This window comes from Nesoenas mayeri (assembly GCF_963082525.1).
Source record: "Nesoenas mayeri genome assembly, chromosome: 1".
Classification (NCBI taxonomy): domain Eukaryota; kingdom Metazoa; phylum Chordata; class Aves; order Columbiformes; family Columbidae; genus Nesoenas; species Nesoenas mayeri.
The window spans coordinates 49,303,179-49,315,258 of NC_137541.1; the positions used below are offsets into that span (position 1 = coordinate 49,303,179).

The following is a 12,080-nucleotide window of genomic DNA, read 5'->3' on the forward strand; positions in this document are numbered from 1 at the left end:
TAGGACAAAGTGTGCTTTTTTTCTTTTCTGACAAAAGGGGAAAAAAAAAAAAAAAAGGAATCTTATAGTTCAGATTGTGTATTAAATTTGAAGATGACAATGATTAAATGAAATTAATTCCACCTTAAAGGATATAGTCTATGCATGTCTGAAGTGATTTGATACACCTGAAGGTAAGTTGTGTTGCTACCATGTTTATCAGATAAGGAGTTCTTGTAATATTGTGGTTTTCTTTCACAGGTGACACTGCTATATGCCTTCCTTCACATGAGACACAACTTGAAATATTTTGATAAAATGAGATGCTTGCGGAAACGATCAGCAGTGTCATTCTTAGGAGTCCTTGTCATTTGCTTGCTGTTCATGAACTTGTACATTGAAGATGGTTATGTTTTGGTAAGTTTCTTAGATGGAAGCAATGATTCTGGAACAACAGAATAGGACGTATCCCTAGTGAAGCAGTAAAGCAGTAAAGTTTCATAATTCCTGCAATTTCTCCTATTAGTGTATCATTAACAGTGAAGAATCCTCAAAATGTGTCCTTTATGGTGAAGCCATCTTATCAATAGACACTGTACACAGGGTGTGTCAGTAAGACCCTAGTGCTGCTTTTCACAGAAGTAAATGTGCCATTGTTTATTTGAGGTGTGGGAGATAATGAACATAGCAAAACATGAGATATCTCTATCAGGTATCTTCCTTGGAGTCAAAACATCCTCTATATTTTCAATACTTCTGGCATTGCCTCAATTTTAACATTGAAAATTGCTTAGATGTGAAACAGTCATGCAAGCTAGGACATCCTTTTTCAGTCCACACTGCAGATCTCTTCTGTGAACATGGTATTAAACAATATTACAGAAATACCATTATAGAAGAGAAATTACATTATTTCAATGCATTTTAAACTTCTTGCATAAACAATTCCTTTTCAGTGCTTTTATTTTGTGTTTTTTCTCATTTTCTGTACCTCAGAATTGAGTCTGGCAGGTTCAGTGCTACAGCATCAACAATTAGACATAAATGATACCTACTATAAGTTTGTGATTGTGAAAAAAAGATTTATGGAAAAATTTGTTAGGAATTTCAACGAGTAAACTACTGCTAATGTAACATAACTCTACAATTTAAATGTAACCTATGGGTGTCTCAGTTCTGAGTGCCAAGTAAGTCCTGAAGACTTGATTCATGGATTCAATTACCAGTTCTTTGGATGTTGGGCTGGGCCCAGTAAAAGAATATGGTAGCTTAATAACTGGAGCTTGCAAATAGTAAAATGACTAAACCAGATATGTAACATTGTGATATGATTAGACAGTCCTCCTTCTTGAACTGGAACTACTGACTTTCTGATCCTGTGCCACCCTTTGTCCGGTTCATTGATCTGGGACAGTATGGGCTTTCCAGTATTCTGAAAGGTGAAGTCCAATCTCATTAGGATCTGAAAAGAAACATCACAGTATGAAAAAACTGCAATACACAAATGGCAAAATCCTTACATTAATTTATTGGAATCATAGATAACTTGCTAGTGATTTTAATTTAAATTATTTTACTTTTTATTTATAACAATATTGTAAATATTTATATTACTAAAACTATGCTAGCAGTTTTTAAACTATTGAAACGATAACCCATACTTCTAGCATATTACTCCATTATAGACATATTGCTTTCTCTAACAGTACTTGCACTAAGTTTTTGCACTATGTTTTATTTATTCATAATTTCTTGGTTGTGATCAGACTGGACCTGGCTTATCACATTATTTTTTTTTTACAGTGATATTTTCCCTGATGCTTCTTCTCCGTTCACTAATTGCTTCAGTGTCCCCCCAGATGTTTCTGAAAGTGCTTTTATTATCACTGCTAATGGTGTTCCTCTTCGTTTGTTTCTGAAATCTTTTCCCATCCTATTTGCCAGCTCCCCAGATGGCTCCATGTCTTATTCTTAATTTGCTCTTTTTTCCCCCGTTTTAAAAAATTCACTCTCTTTCACTGCTTCTCTCATCACAGTTCTGGCATGTTTGCATTCATGTAGCTCCTAGCCAAGTCTCTTGGCAAGTCTCCTGACAGTTCTCCCAGATCTCTTGATACCTTTATGGTTCATCAAGCGTTTTTCAAATGTGTTAGGCTGTTGACTTTTTAGTTTATATATTTATCTATTTTTATTTTCAACTTTCCTGACCATGTCTGCCAGCTCTGTTAACTTGTCTGGTGTGTTTGCTGAGGTAAAAAGATTAGCAGTTTCAGTGTTGGGGGTAAGGAGAAATACACCTGAGGATAACTTTCAAGGACAGCAGGCTAACCAGTTTGCCTCATGGAATGGGAATCTCAAAGTCCTCTGAGCCTCAAAGGCCTTCTGACTGTCCAATTGTAGCAAGTCTCCTGCTGGAGTATCTCCTGAAGGCAGCTGATGGAAGGAGACAACTGACCCTGTCTTCTCAGTCTCAGGCAGTGGTTGAGACTGGGACATGAGGCTGGCGTCTCTTTCACCAGATCTAAGATGAGACGACTGTTTTTTTCTGGGATGTTAGAATATCAAAGTGAGATTCCTTGTGGCAAATCTTAAGAAGGGAGAGGAGAACTTCTGCTTTTTGCTCAGAGACTTACATGTCTGAAGAATCCCTTCACTGTTTTCTGCAGAGTGTTTGCTGTGGAAATGGAAAGTAAGAACCAATCTGGGAAAATTGCTTAAGAATGTTTGATAAGAAATATACAGCGCTGATGCAAGTGTGTCAGCAGAGTAGTTTGAGGTGCTTCATCTGCAGCATGTGAACCACATCTGATCAAGTATTTTTAAGACATACTGAATTAAAATAACCAGATATCACAACATATGCAGTGATTTTCTATACATATTCTGAGTTGTAGTGAAACATGTCTTCTGAACATTTCTATGAATATTAATCATTGTTTGGGGCATTATGAAAACAATAGCACTATTGTTTTATAGCTGACAGAACAACCTCAGCAGCCCAGAATATGTCTGTAAAGATTGGAGAACTTCTGGCACTTCTTCCCATGGCACCCATAGGAAATTTCCAGAAAACACTGGACTGTAAATTAGAGGTTGGTTAACAAAGAAAATCCAGAGCCATCACAGAAAAAAATAGAGAAGACAGCTAAACAGAGCTAATCAGGCTCTTCAGCTTTACTGATCTCTGCATAGTAGTCAGAAGTAGAAGAACCAGAATTTAGATTTGTGGAAAAATACATACTACAGTTTTGCTTTTCATTTAACAAAGGAATAAAACCATCAATATTAATATTAATAATATTATCAATAATGATGATGATGATGATGATGATAATAATAACAATAATAATAATAATAGTTTAGCCACAGAAGGCATTTCTTAAGGAGAAAAGGAAAGGAACAATGTTGTGGTGAGTTCAAACGTTTTGCTTGTTAAAATCAAAACATTTTGTCCTGACACTATTTCTAAACATTTTTAAACTTTTCATGTTTCAGCAAAATGGCTTTCCATTCCAAAAGCTTCTTATGAGGCTTTTCTGTAACCAATGACATATTATGTTTTCACATTAAAGAAAGGCTTGGTTTAAAAAAAGGAAAGTTTTTGAACCAGCTCATTTTTTTTGTTCCATTCAAGAGCTTTCAAGAAAATCTCCTAAAGTTTTGGAGCATTCTCTTCCTAGCCCACTGGGTTACATTTTAATTTGGAATCTGATCAACACAAACCTTACTTTCATAACTTACGAGCAAATGCAAAGTAGCATAACAGCACTAGAAAGAAATTACTGGAGAGTCATTGCAGACCAAGAGAGGGTAACAGTGCAGGTAGATGCCCCCGACTGTCCACCAAAGACCCTTACTAAGCTCAGAAATAGTTCTATGAAATAATAATAATGAACTTGAAATGAACCTGAGCTTGGTTTACATAAATATTTGGTTTTGCTATAAAATACATCTTTGACACGTTTTTGAATATTGATGCCTTTAAATAAGAAAACTGTTTACTGTTTCTGTGGTTGTTCTTGTTAGCTGCACTACTGTTGCTTCACAGTGCTCCCATTTAATGACAGATCAGGAAGTTTCTAGTGTGTTAAAATACTGTATATATCAGAAGAAATTAACTCATTCATACACTGTCCTGTCATCAGACTACAATAAAGCAGTGTAAATTAAATAAGCATTCCTACCTTTAAATTCAGTTTCATGACACTACAACCCATTAGATATTTTCCCATTTCTTAAGACCTGAGGAATAAGGTTTCCCTGAGACAACACAGAGCTTATGGATAGGGCTTTTCTGATGAAGCAACTCTTTCCCTTGTGTGACTTTACTCAAGAAGCCTTTTAGAAGAAAAAGACAGGAGAAGGAGGCTGGAAAGGGAGGCATGCTGATAAATATGCTTTTTTTCTATGCCATCAAACACTACCCAGAGAAAGCTTTGGCTGTCTGGACAATCACATGTGATTCTTATCACAAACCCAAGTTGAAGCCTATCAGAAAAACAGCAAAATGAGCCAGATTCCAGGATCTAGTTTAATCTTTCCGTTGCAACAGTTTTGGTGGGGTTTTTTTTAGTCATTGAAAACATTTTCAAAAAAATGTCCCCCCCTTGTCCATCTACAAAAATTTTCTCATCTGTTGCTGACTGATGTCTTCTTATCCCTATTTTGAATACCACAGCAATTTTGGCAATAATTTAGTGTTTGCAACCTTTCCAGAGCTTTTGCCCAAAATATTTTCTTTTCCTGTTACTGTAATCTGAAGGGTTATGGTAGAATTTCTGTAGCCAAAAATGTATGATATTCAGTAATGGGTTTTGAAAAAAATGAGGTGACAGCTACATGCGTTCATGAAAGCTGACACCAAGAAATGTTATTCTTGGAAACCTGCCTCTCCATGTTTCCTCTCTGGCTAGAATTCACAAATGTGTTTGTCTCTCTCCCTCTCTTATTCTTTTTGTCTTCTCACTAATAGGAAGGGGACAAGCAATTAATCAGAGAAACAGCCACGCACCAGCTCAACTCAGAGCGCTATGTTCACACTTTTAAAGATTTGTCTAATTTCTCAGGATCTATAAACATTTCCTATCGCTACCTAGCTGGCACGCCTTTGCCGAGGAAAAGTAAGTAACTGTAATCTGAATGTTATGAAATGATGTAATTTAAAAATAGGTGAAATCCATATAGTTCCTGTGGTATTTCTAGGCAAGAGGGGGTGAGTTAAGCAGTGATGATCTCAGAGAATTAGTGGGACAGCTATCTCTCTTTGCACAGCAGTTCCTGGACAGCTGCTAGTTCAGCCCTAGCAGTGACTGCCCCACAATCTGGTTACCTTCTGAACAAACGCCGGACTTGTAGTTGTCCTGCAGGCAGACCCTCGATATTCTGTGCAAGCATATTTTTGTGGATTTCCCCCCAGACCAGAGGGAGGTTATTTAGAAAGCAGGAGCAAGGCACGTGCTGGTGGTGCTTTGTAACTGCCTTCTGGGACCATAATATCAGCCTCTCTACAACCAGCAAATCCAGTCTAAGGTATGGTTGCAAATGTGCAGATACTCCCTTTGGGTCCGCTGCTCTGACAGTCCAGCAGCTGTGAATGGATGCCCTTGTTGCTTTAGCTGTCATAATGAGGGAGGTGAATTGTGCTATTATGGGGACAGTAAAAAAGGATTCTTCTTGCAGACATCTGTAGATAGCCTATCTAGTTATCCTGACTTCAGGCAGGGTTCAAGACTTCCATCTCAAAGTGAAATATGGCCATAGCTAGCTTTTAGACAGGTGTTCTTTGGCTTCCAAATCAATCATTTGACCAAGATAAACAGGGCTCAGAAGTCCAAGTAGAGAAGGTAAAATAAAATCATCTGTGAGTTGTTGATCTTCATAGAAAGCTATAAAGTAAAGTTTGTTCAAATTAGGTTTGAGAAATTTGGAGTTCTGTAGGCAGCATAAATGGCTTCTGGGGGTTGTAATTCACTGTGCAACTGCATGTTGAGCAGACTTAAGCCTTGAGGGAAAATCTGAATCACGTTGTCAGAGCAGTCTTTCACAAACCACAGTATTTTAAGAAAGCTGGACTAGGTTCAACTAGAGTGCGCTCTGTCAGTTATAAAGTCTGAACTTTTTTATATCACAAGTTAGGAAAAAAAAAGAGATCTATTAGCAAATATCTGAAAAAAAATTATTTGGACTGCTGGTAAAAATGCAATTGCAATGGCTCCAAAACAGCATAGTTGAAAATTCTTCCCTTATAATTAAGATGCATCTCTTTCTAAAAGAATGCACCAGCATTACAAATCATTTATACAAGCACAGGTATGCAGTAGTAAGTAAGTTCTTTTCTCCTGCAAAATAATATCTAAATTACATTTTGCGGGAGTGACTTCCCTGTAAAATGCTCAATGAGTCCTGAAAGAAGGTTAGAAGAAGTATTAGCAAGAAAATATTAGACAAAATCAGTTAAAAATGAACACACAGAAAAAAAAAAAAATCATTGCCACATCCATAAAACTGTAGTTATGCATAATTGTAATTAGTCTTGTACAGTGCTTAAAATGATGAAAGTTTAGCTGTGTTTTTGTGCTGCATTTCATAGTTCTTTGCTTTAAAAATATTGTGTGAATCATATCTCATAATCCCCTTTCTTTTAGCAGATTTTACAGCCTTATCATTGTCTATGTGGTTTCCTCTACCTGGCATATATGCGCACATTGCTTTGGCTTTTGTCCACTACATGTCATTCCTTGCAGTTAACAAGTGAATGTTTAATGCAATAGCCTCCATGTGTCCATTTCCTTGCAACATGATTCTTTTTTCATGAAAAGGTAATGAACGTCCTTCGTTGCATGCAGCTTAATAAGTTCTCATACCAAATTTCTCAATCTTCACCATTCAAAAAGTTTATTTAATACAAACACAGCTCTGGAAGATAGCTTTGTGACAAAATGGTTTCTAATGTCAGACATTCAGTTTTTGTTTGAATTGTCTTTTTGTACAGGGTACCTTACAATTGGGCTATCCTCTGTGAAACGGAAAAAGGGAAACTACTTGCTTGAGACCATTAAGTCCATATTCGAGCAGTCAAGTTATGAGGAACTCAAAGAAATTGCAGTGGTAGTGCAGCTGGCAGATTTTGATTCAGCCTGGTGTGAAGGGATGGTCCAGGATATTTCACAGAAATTTGCACATCACATAATTGCGGGCAGATTAATAGTTATCCACGTCCCTGAGGAGTATTATCCTGTACTGGATGGCCTCAAGAGAAATTATAATGACCCAGAGGACCGTGTGAAGTTTCGATCCAAACAAAATGTGGATTATGCTTTCCTTCTCAACTTTTGTGCTAATCTTTCTGACTACTATGTAATGCTAGAAGATGACGTTCGCTGCTCAAAAAATTTTTTGACTGCCGTTAAGAAAGTTATTACCTCACGAGAAGGATCCTATTGGGTGACTTTGGAATTCTCCAAACTGGGGTACATTGGAAAGCTTTATCATTCCCATGACCTCCCACGCCTGGCGCATTTTTTGTTGATGTTCTACCAAGAAATGCCTTGCGATTGGCTGCTCATCCACTTTCGTGGGCTGTTAGCTCAAAAAGAAGTGATACGTTTTAAGCCATCTCTGTTCCAGCACATGGGATACTATTCATCCTACAAAGGAGCCGAAAACAAGCTAAAGGATGATGATTTTGAAGAGGAATCATTTGATATCCCTGATAACCCACCTGCAAACTTGCACACCAACATGAATGTATTTGAAAACTACGAGGCAAGCAAGGCTTACAGCAGCATTGATGAGTATTTCTGGGGCAAAGCTCCTTCTACTGGAGACTTCTATGGGATTGTATTTGAAAAACCCATTAAAATAAGTAAGATTAAAGTTGTCACTGGAACTGAAGACCGGCAAAATGACATTTTGCATCATGGGGCCCTGGAAGTAGGAGAAAAGATTGTAGGAAGTAAAAAAGGGAGACAATGTACTACTTACTTGAGACTAGGGGAATTCAAAAATGGGAATTTTGAAATAACAAATCTAGAGCACAAAGTTTTATTTGATATTAACTGCATGAGAATACTTGTTACCAAAAGCCAAAAAGAATGGCTGATCATTAGGAGCATTAGCGTCTGGACTTTGCAAACACCAAATCAATAAAGCAAAGCCACCTGAGAAGGTACAGGGTGAATACAATCACCTGGGTCACAACTGGTGCCATTCCCCAGAAAATCTGACATTTCCAGCTCTTCACTAGAGACACAGAAAATCTGTGGAAATCACAAATCAAGCAAAGCAATTTATTTTTTACTAGTTTGACCAGGCAATATACGAACACTTCTTTGTTGAAAATTTTGAATTTTATAGGAAATGTGAAGTTCTCAAACCTCACTTGAGATTTTGAACTGCTTTTTTATTATAATGTCTCTGTAAAAGAGATCTTCTGGACTAAACAGAACAAAACAAAACAACACATCCAATAATTACCAAAAGGTTTAAAGCTATGACCAGTACGTTGTGAAAATGAATTGGTTTGAGCCTTATGCACATATAAATTTAAAATGTTACAGTAGTATGCGTTTGTACAATAGTTGGTGATGTGTTTCTTTTAAAGACAGATGTGACAAGGAAATCTGTCCTGAAACTGACAGTTTCATTCTGAGCACTGTAAGAAAATAGTGTGGCTAATCACTGCAACTTCTTTTCAGAAGGGAATGTATGTAAAATTATAAATCTGACATGACAACTATGTAAAAAATAGATAATTGCATCTGTTAATTCTGTGCCAACAAATATCCTTTGTTCTTTTTCCTGGGTCCTTTCACTGAAATGAGCACTACTTGGTTTCTATATTACTTAGGGGACCATTTTACTCTCCTTGTTAAAAAAAAAAAAGCCTCACTTTAAGCAAGCATTCTGCTCTAGTACAGATGTTGCTATCAAACCCCAGCACCTCAAGGGCAACATTGTTCCTTTAGACAGGCGTCTTCACATATCTCAGCTGAAACATTTTCTATCCCTTCCAGATATGCAGAACTCCCCGTGAGAAATTTACAGACAGCTGGATACTGCAACACGCTTTCCAAGGACTGTTATGCCTTCCAAATCTACATGTCCAGTACATGTATGATAAAAACATAAAGTGTACTGAGTTAATCAATTGGAGGTCAATGTAATCACCATTTTTTCCTGGATCATCTCTAGACAACAGAGCAGATGCAAGATGAAGAATCTTGATTCAATGAAAAATTAATATGTTTCTACTTTTTTTGAAGTTTTTTAATTAGTTTTCTGATTCTAATCATGTTAGTTTTGTAGACAACTTCCCACTGCCTCTGGTTATTCCCTGTAAGCTTATTTTGTCTGGCTTCAGCCAATGAGCAGAAAAGTCTCCACGACTTCAGTGTCAGTTGTGGGTTTTTAGTCCATCACACAAGGAGTTTGTATAGCTATATGGTTTATGCTATATGCATACATATGGATTAACAGAATCTATGGGGGGTTTCCTCTAAGAAATTCTCCAGACTGTTTCTGTAGACACACTAAGAAATCAATGAGAATCAAGCATGATGCAGATGAGCACTGTATTCTCAGTCTCATGAATACTATGATTATAATCTGATTGCATATATGAGTTTTAGTCAAATCTGGAAGGCAAGGATTAAATGTCAAGAATGTCTGCACTGACAAGGAGTGAGCTAACTACTGTTCTCAGTACATCTAAAGCTAAAATTTCAGAAGGGTAAATTATTCAAACATCTACATGAAACAGTAATACAATTGCTCTTCCTGGTTCATAAATCCTGATGAATCAGGTGCAGGTTGGGAAAATCCCCCAATACACAGGTAAAGTACATTTAAAATGCTTCTACATAGTTCAGAAAAGCATCCTCTTCTCAAAGAAAGTCTCTGTTTCTTTTTTTCCTAATGCACACCTAAATCTCTAGTCTTCATATACCTATCTTTGTTAAAAGAGATTAAAAACAATTTTCAATCTGAAAAGGAAAACAACACAATATTTTAAAGTGAAAAATACATGTTAACCTCCAACAGTTATAAATACTTATGAATGACTTGCTTTGTACCAGTGATCTTCCACAATTATCAAATCATTAGTTAATAATTAGACATCAGTGAAAATCAGTTTTTTTAAATGAACTGTCATTCTTCTCTTTTTCCTCTCCTTTATTATTAACTATTAGTGCTAAAGCAAACATAACTAGGTTAACCAGGAACATTACCAGTCTGAGAAAGTCAAAGCAACAAATGCCAAGTGAATGCCCTCAAAGTAAGCTTCCTTGGGAGTGGATAGTGGCATGTGCTGGGAATGAGAGGCATGCACCACTCTTCTTGTTGAATTGGAATTGATTTGGAAAAAAAGCAACTGGCAATACATTTATTCCAGGAGAGGCAAGAATGTGTTTCTATAGGTTAGTGTTTTGAGCACTTACCTTAGTGTCTGAGTTCCAGCTCCTCCTTCACAGAATGCATATTTTATCCAACTACTTCACATGAAAAAAGCTGTCAGATTTTGAAAACAGAACTTAAGTCCATAAAATCAATAACCGTTTTTACAGAGATTTCAGAAAGATATATTTGAAGATACGTTTTTTTCTTCATGTGGTAAGAAAAGTGATTACCCTCTGAAAGTGAAATATTTAATCAGACTTCTATATGTTCAGTAATATTTCTCAATGTTTTGGTTTTGTTTGTTTGTTTGTTTTTGTTTTTGTTTTCTTTTACTGATGAAGCAAAAGATTAACAGTGCCACAAAGCTCTGTTCATTGATGTATACAGTTGGTTCTGTTGGTGTGAATTTCTTGGGTTCATTTGTGGACTGAACATCAATATTTTCATACTGAAATGTCAATACTAAAAATATTACGCTGTGGTCTGCACACTGATGGATCTATTCATCACTAACATACATGTATTGTTCCTGCTGTCATTGTTTAGGATTCCTCATTTTATAATGTCCCTGGGACATTTTGTTTTTAACTAAAATCCAGTTTGTCTTCTATCTTTCTTCACACAGTATAATCGCTCTGACATAGGGAATCCTTGGGAAGTAAAATACTTCTCACTGTGATTTGATGGAAGAACTGAGTCCTTACTTTATTGCAGAATAAACAAACCCAGAAGACAGTAATTTTCAGGCAAAACAGTTTTAGCATATTTACTATATGTACTATGATAAAGATAATTCACTAGGGTGCTATATGAATGTGTTATTTTTTGATCAATGTTCTAACATGATGCTCTGCTTTACTCTCTGTTTAGTATTCTCTCATGTTAGATACTAATGGTTTTGCTTTTATAAAGGGAAATCCGGAACTTATTCATTATTGAGTTATTAGAAGTTAAATAAACAGCAAACTAAAACAACTGAGAAAACATTTAAACATTTCATCTTGGAAAACTATTAAAAAAACCCCAACATGATTAACCATCTTAAAAACTACAGATGCAATCAGTTTTCATTGTGAAGCATTTGAGACATTCTGATGGAGATGATAATTCTTACTACTCTCATGTTAAATTTGCAGTTCTGTTAGGCTACATTTCAATAAGTATTAAATTATGAGTAGTCATGCAGATCATGTATGATGAGCTCAAGCAGTGTCATATCCTCAAATGGTACAGTGTAATGTTTTGCAAAGCATGGGTAGAAAATGCATATGTATTATAATGAGAACAAATTAAGTTATTTTGATGTCATATTCTATGTACAAAGACTAATGAATTGAAGTGTCTTCACCATTCCATCAGCTTCTCAGAAAAAGAAAAATAAGGTGCTTAATCCTTGTTCTTCTCTTATTAGTCCTTGGAGATGAAAACTATGAAATTTCTACTCCCTTATTTGGAAGCAGGATTGACCTACATAGCATAAAACACTGAAAGCATTGATTTTGTATTTTATTATTTTTTTTTTATATGTAAACAAAAATTAGTCTTCTGCATTTTGGCTTTAGCCATCCTGGAAGGTTGAAATGAAAACAGTCTCCAAACAGGTGTATTTTGATATCTCTGGATGGTATTTTCCAAGTTCTTGCCTCTTTTACTAGTTTTATCACAACAAATAACTTTCTGTGTCACTTGGGCATTCATGGCCT

At 36.1% G+C, this 12,080-nt stretch overlaps 1 protein-coding gene across 1 annotated transcript; it reads left to right on the top strand.

Moving 5' to 3' along the window:
• Window positions 1-267: 267 nt before the first annotated feature.
• Window positions 268-8,127, top strand: MGAT4C (MGAT4 family member C; the record flags this gene model as incomplete). The annotated part of the gene is made up of 3 exons (XM_080363766.1): window positions 268-396; window positions 4,952-5,099; window positions 6,971-8,127. The coding sequence occupies 3 exons, from the start codon at window positions 268-270 to the stop codon at window positions 8,125-8,127; spliced, it is 1,434 nt and encodes a 477-aa protein (XP_080219892.1).
• Window positions 8,128-12,080: the final 3,953 nt, after the last annotated feature.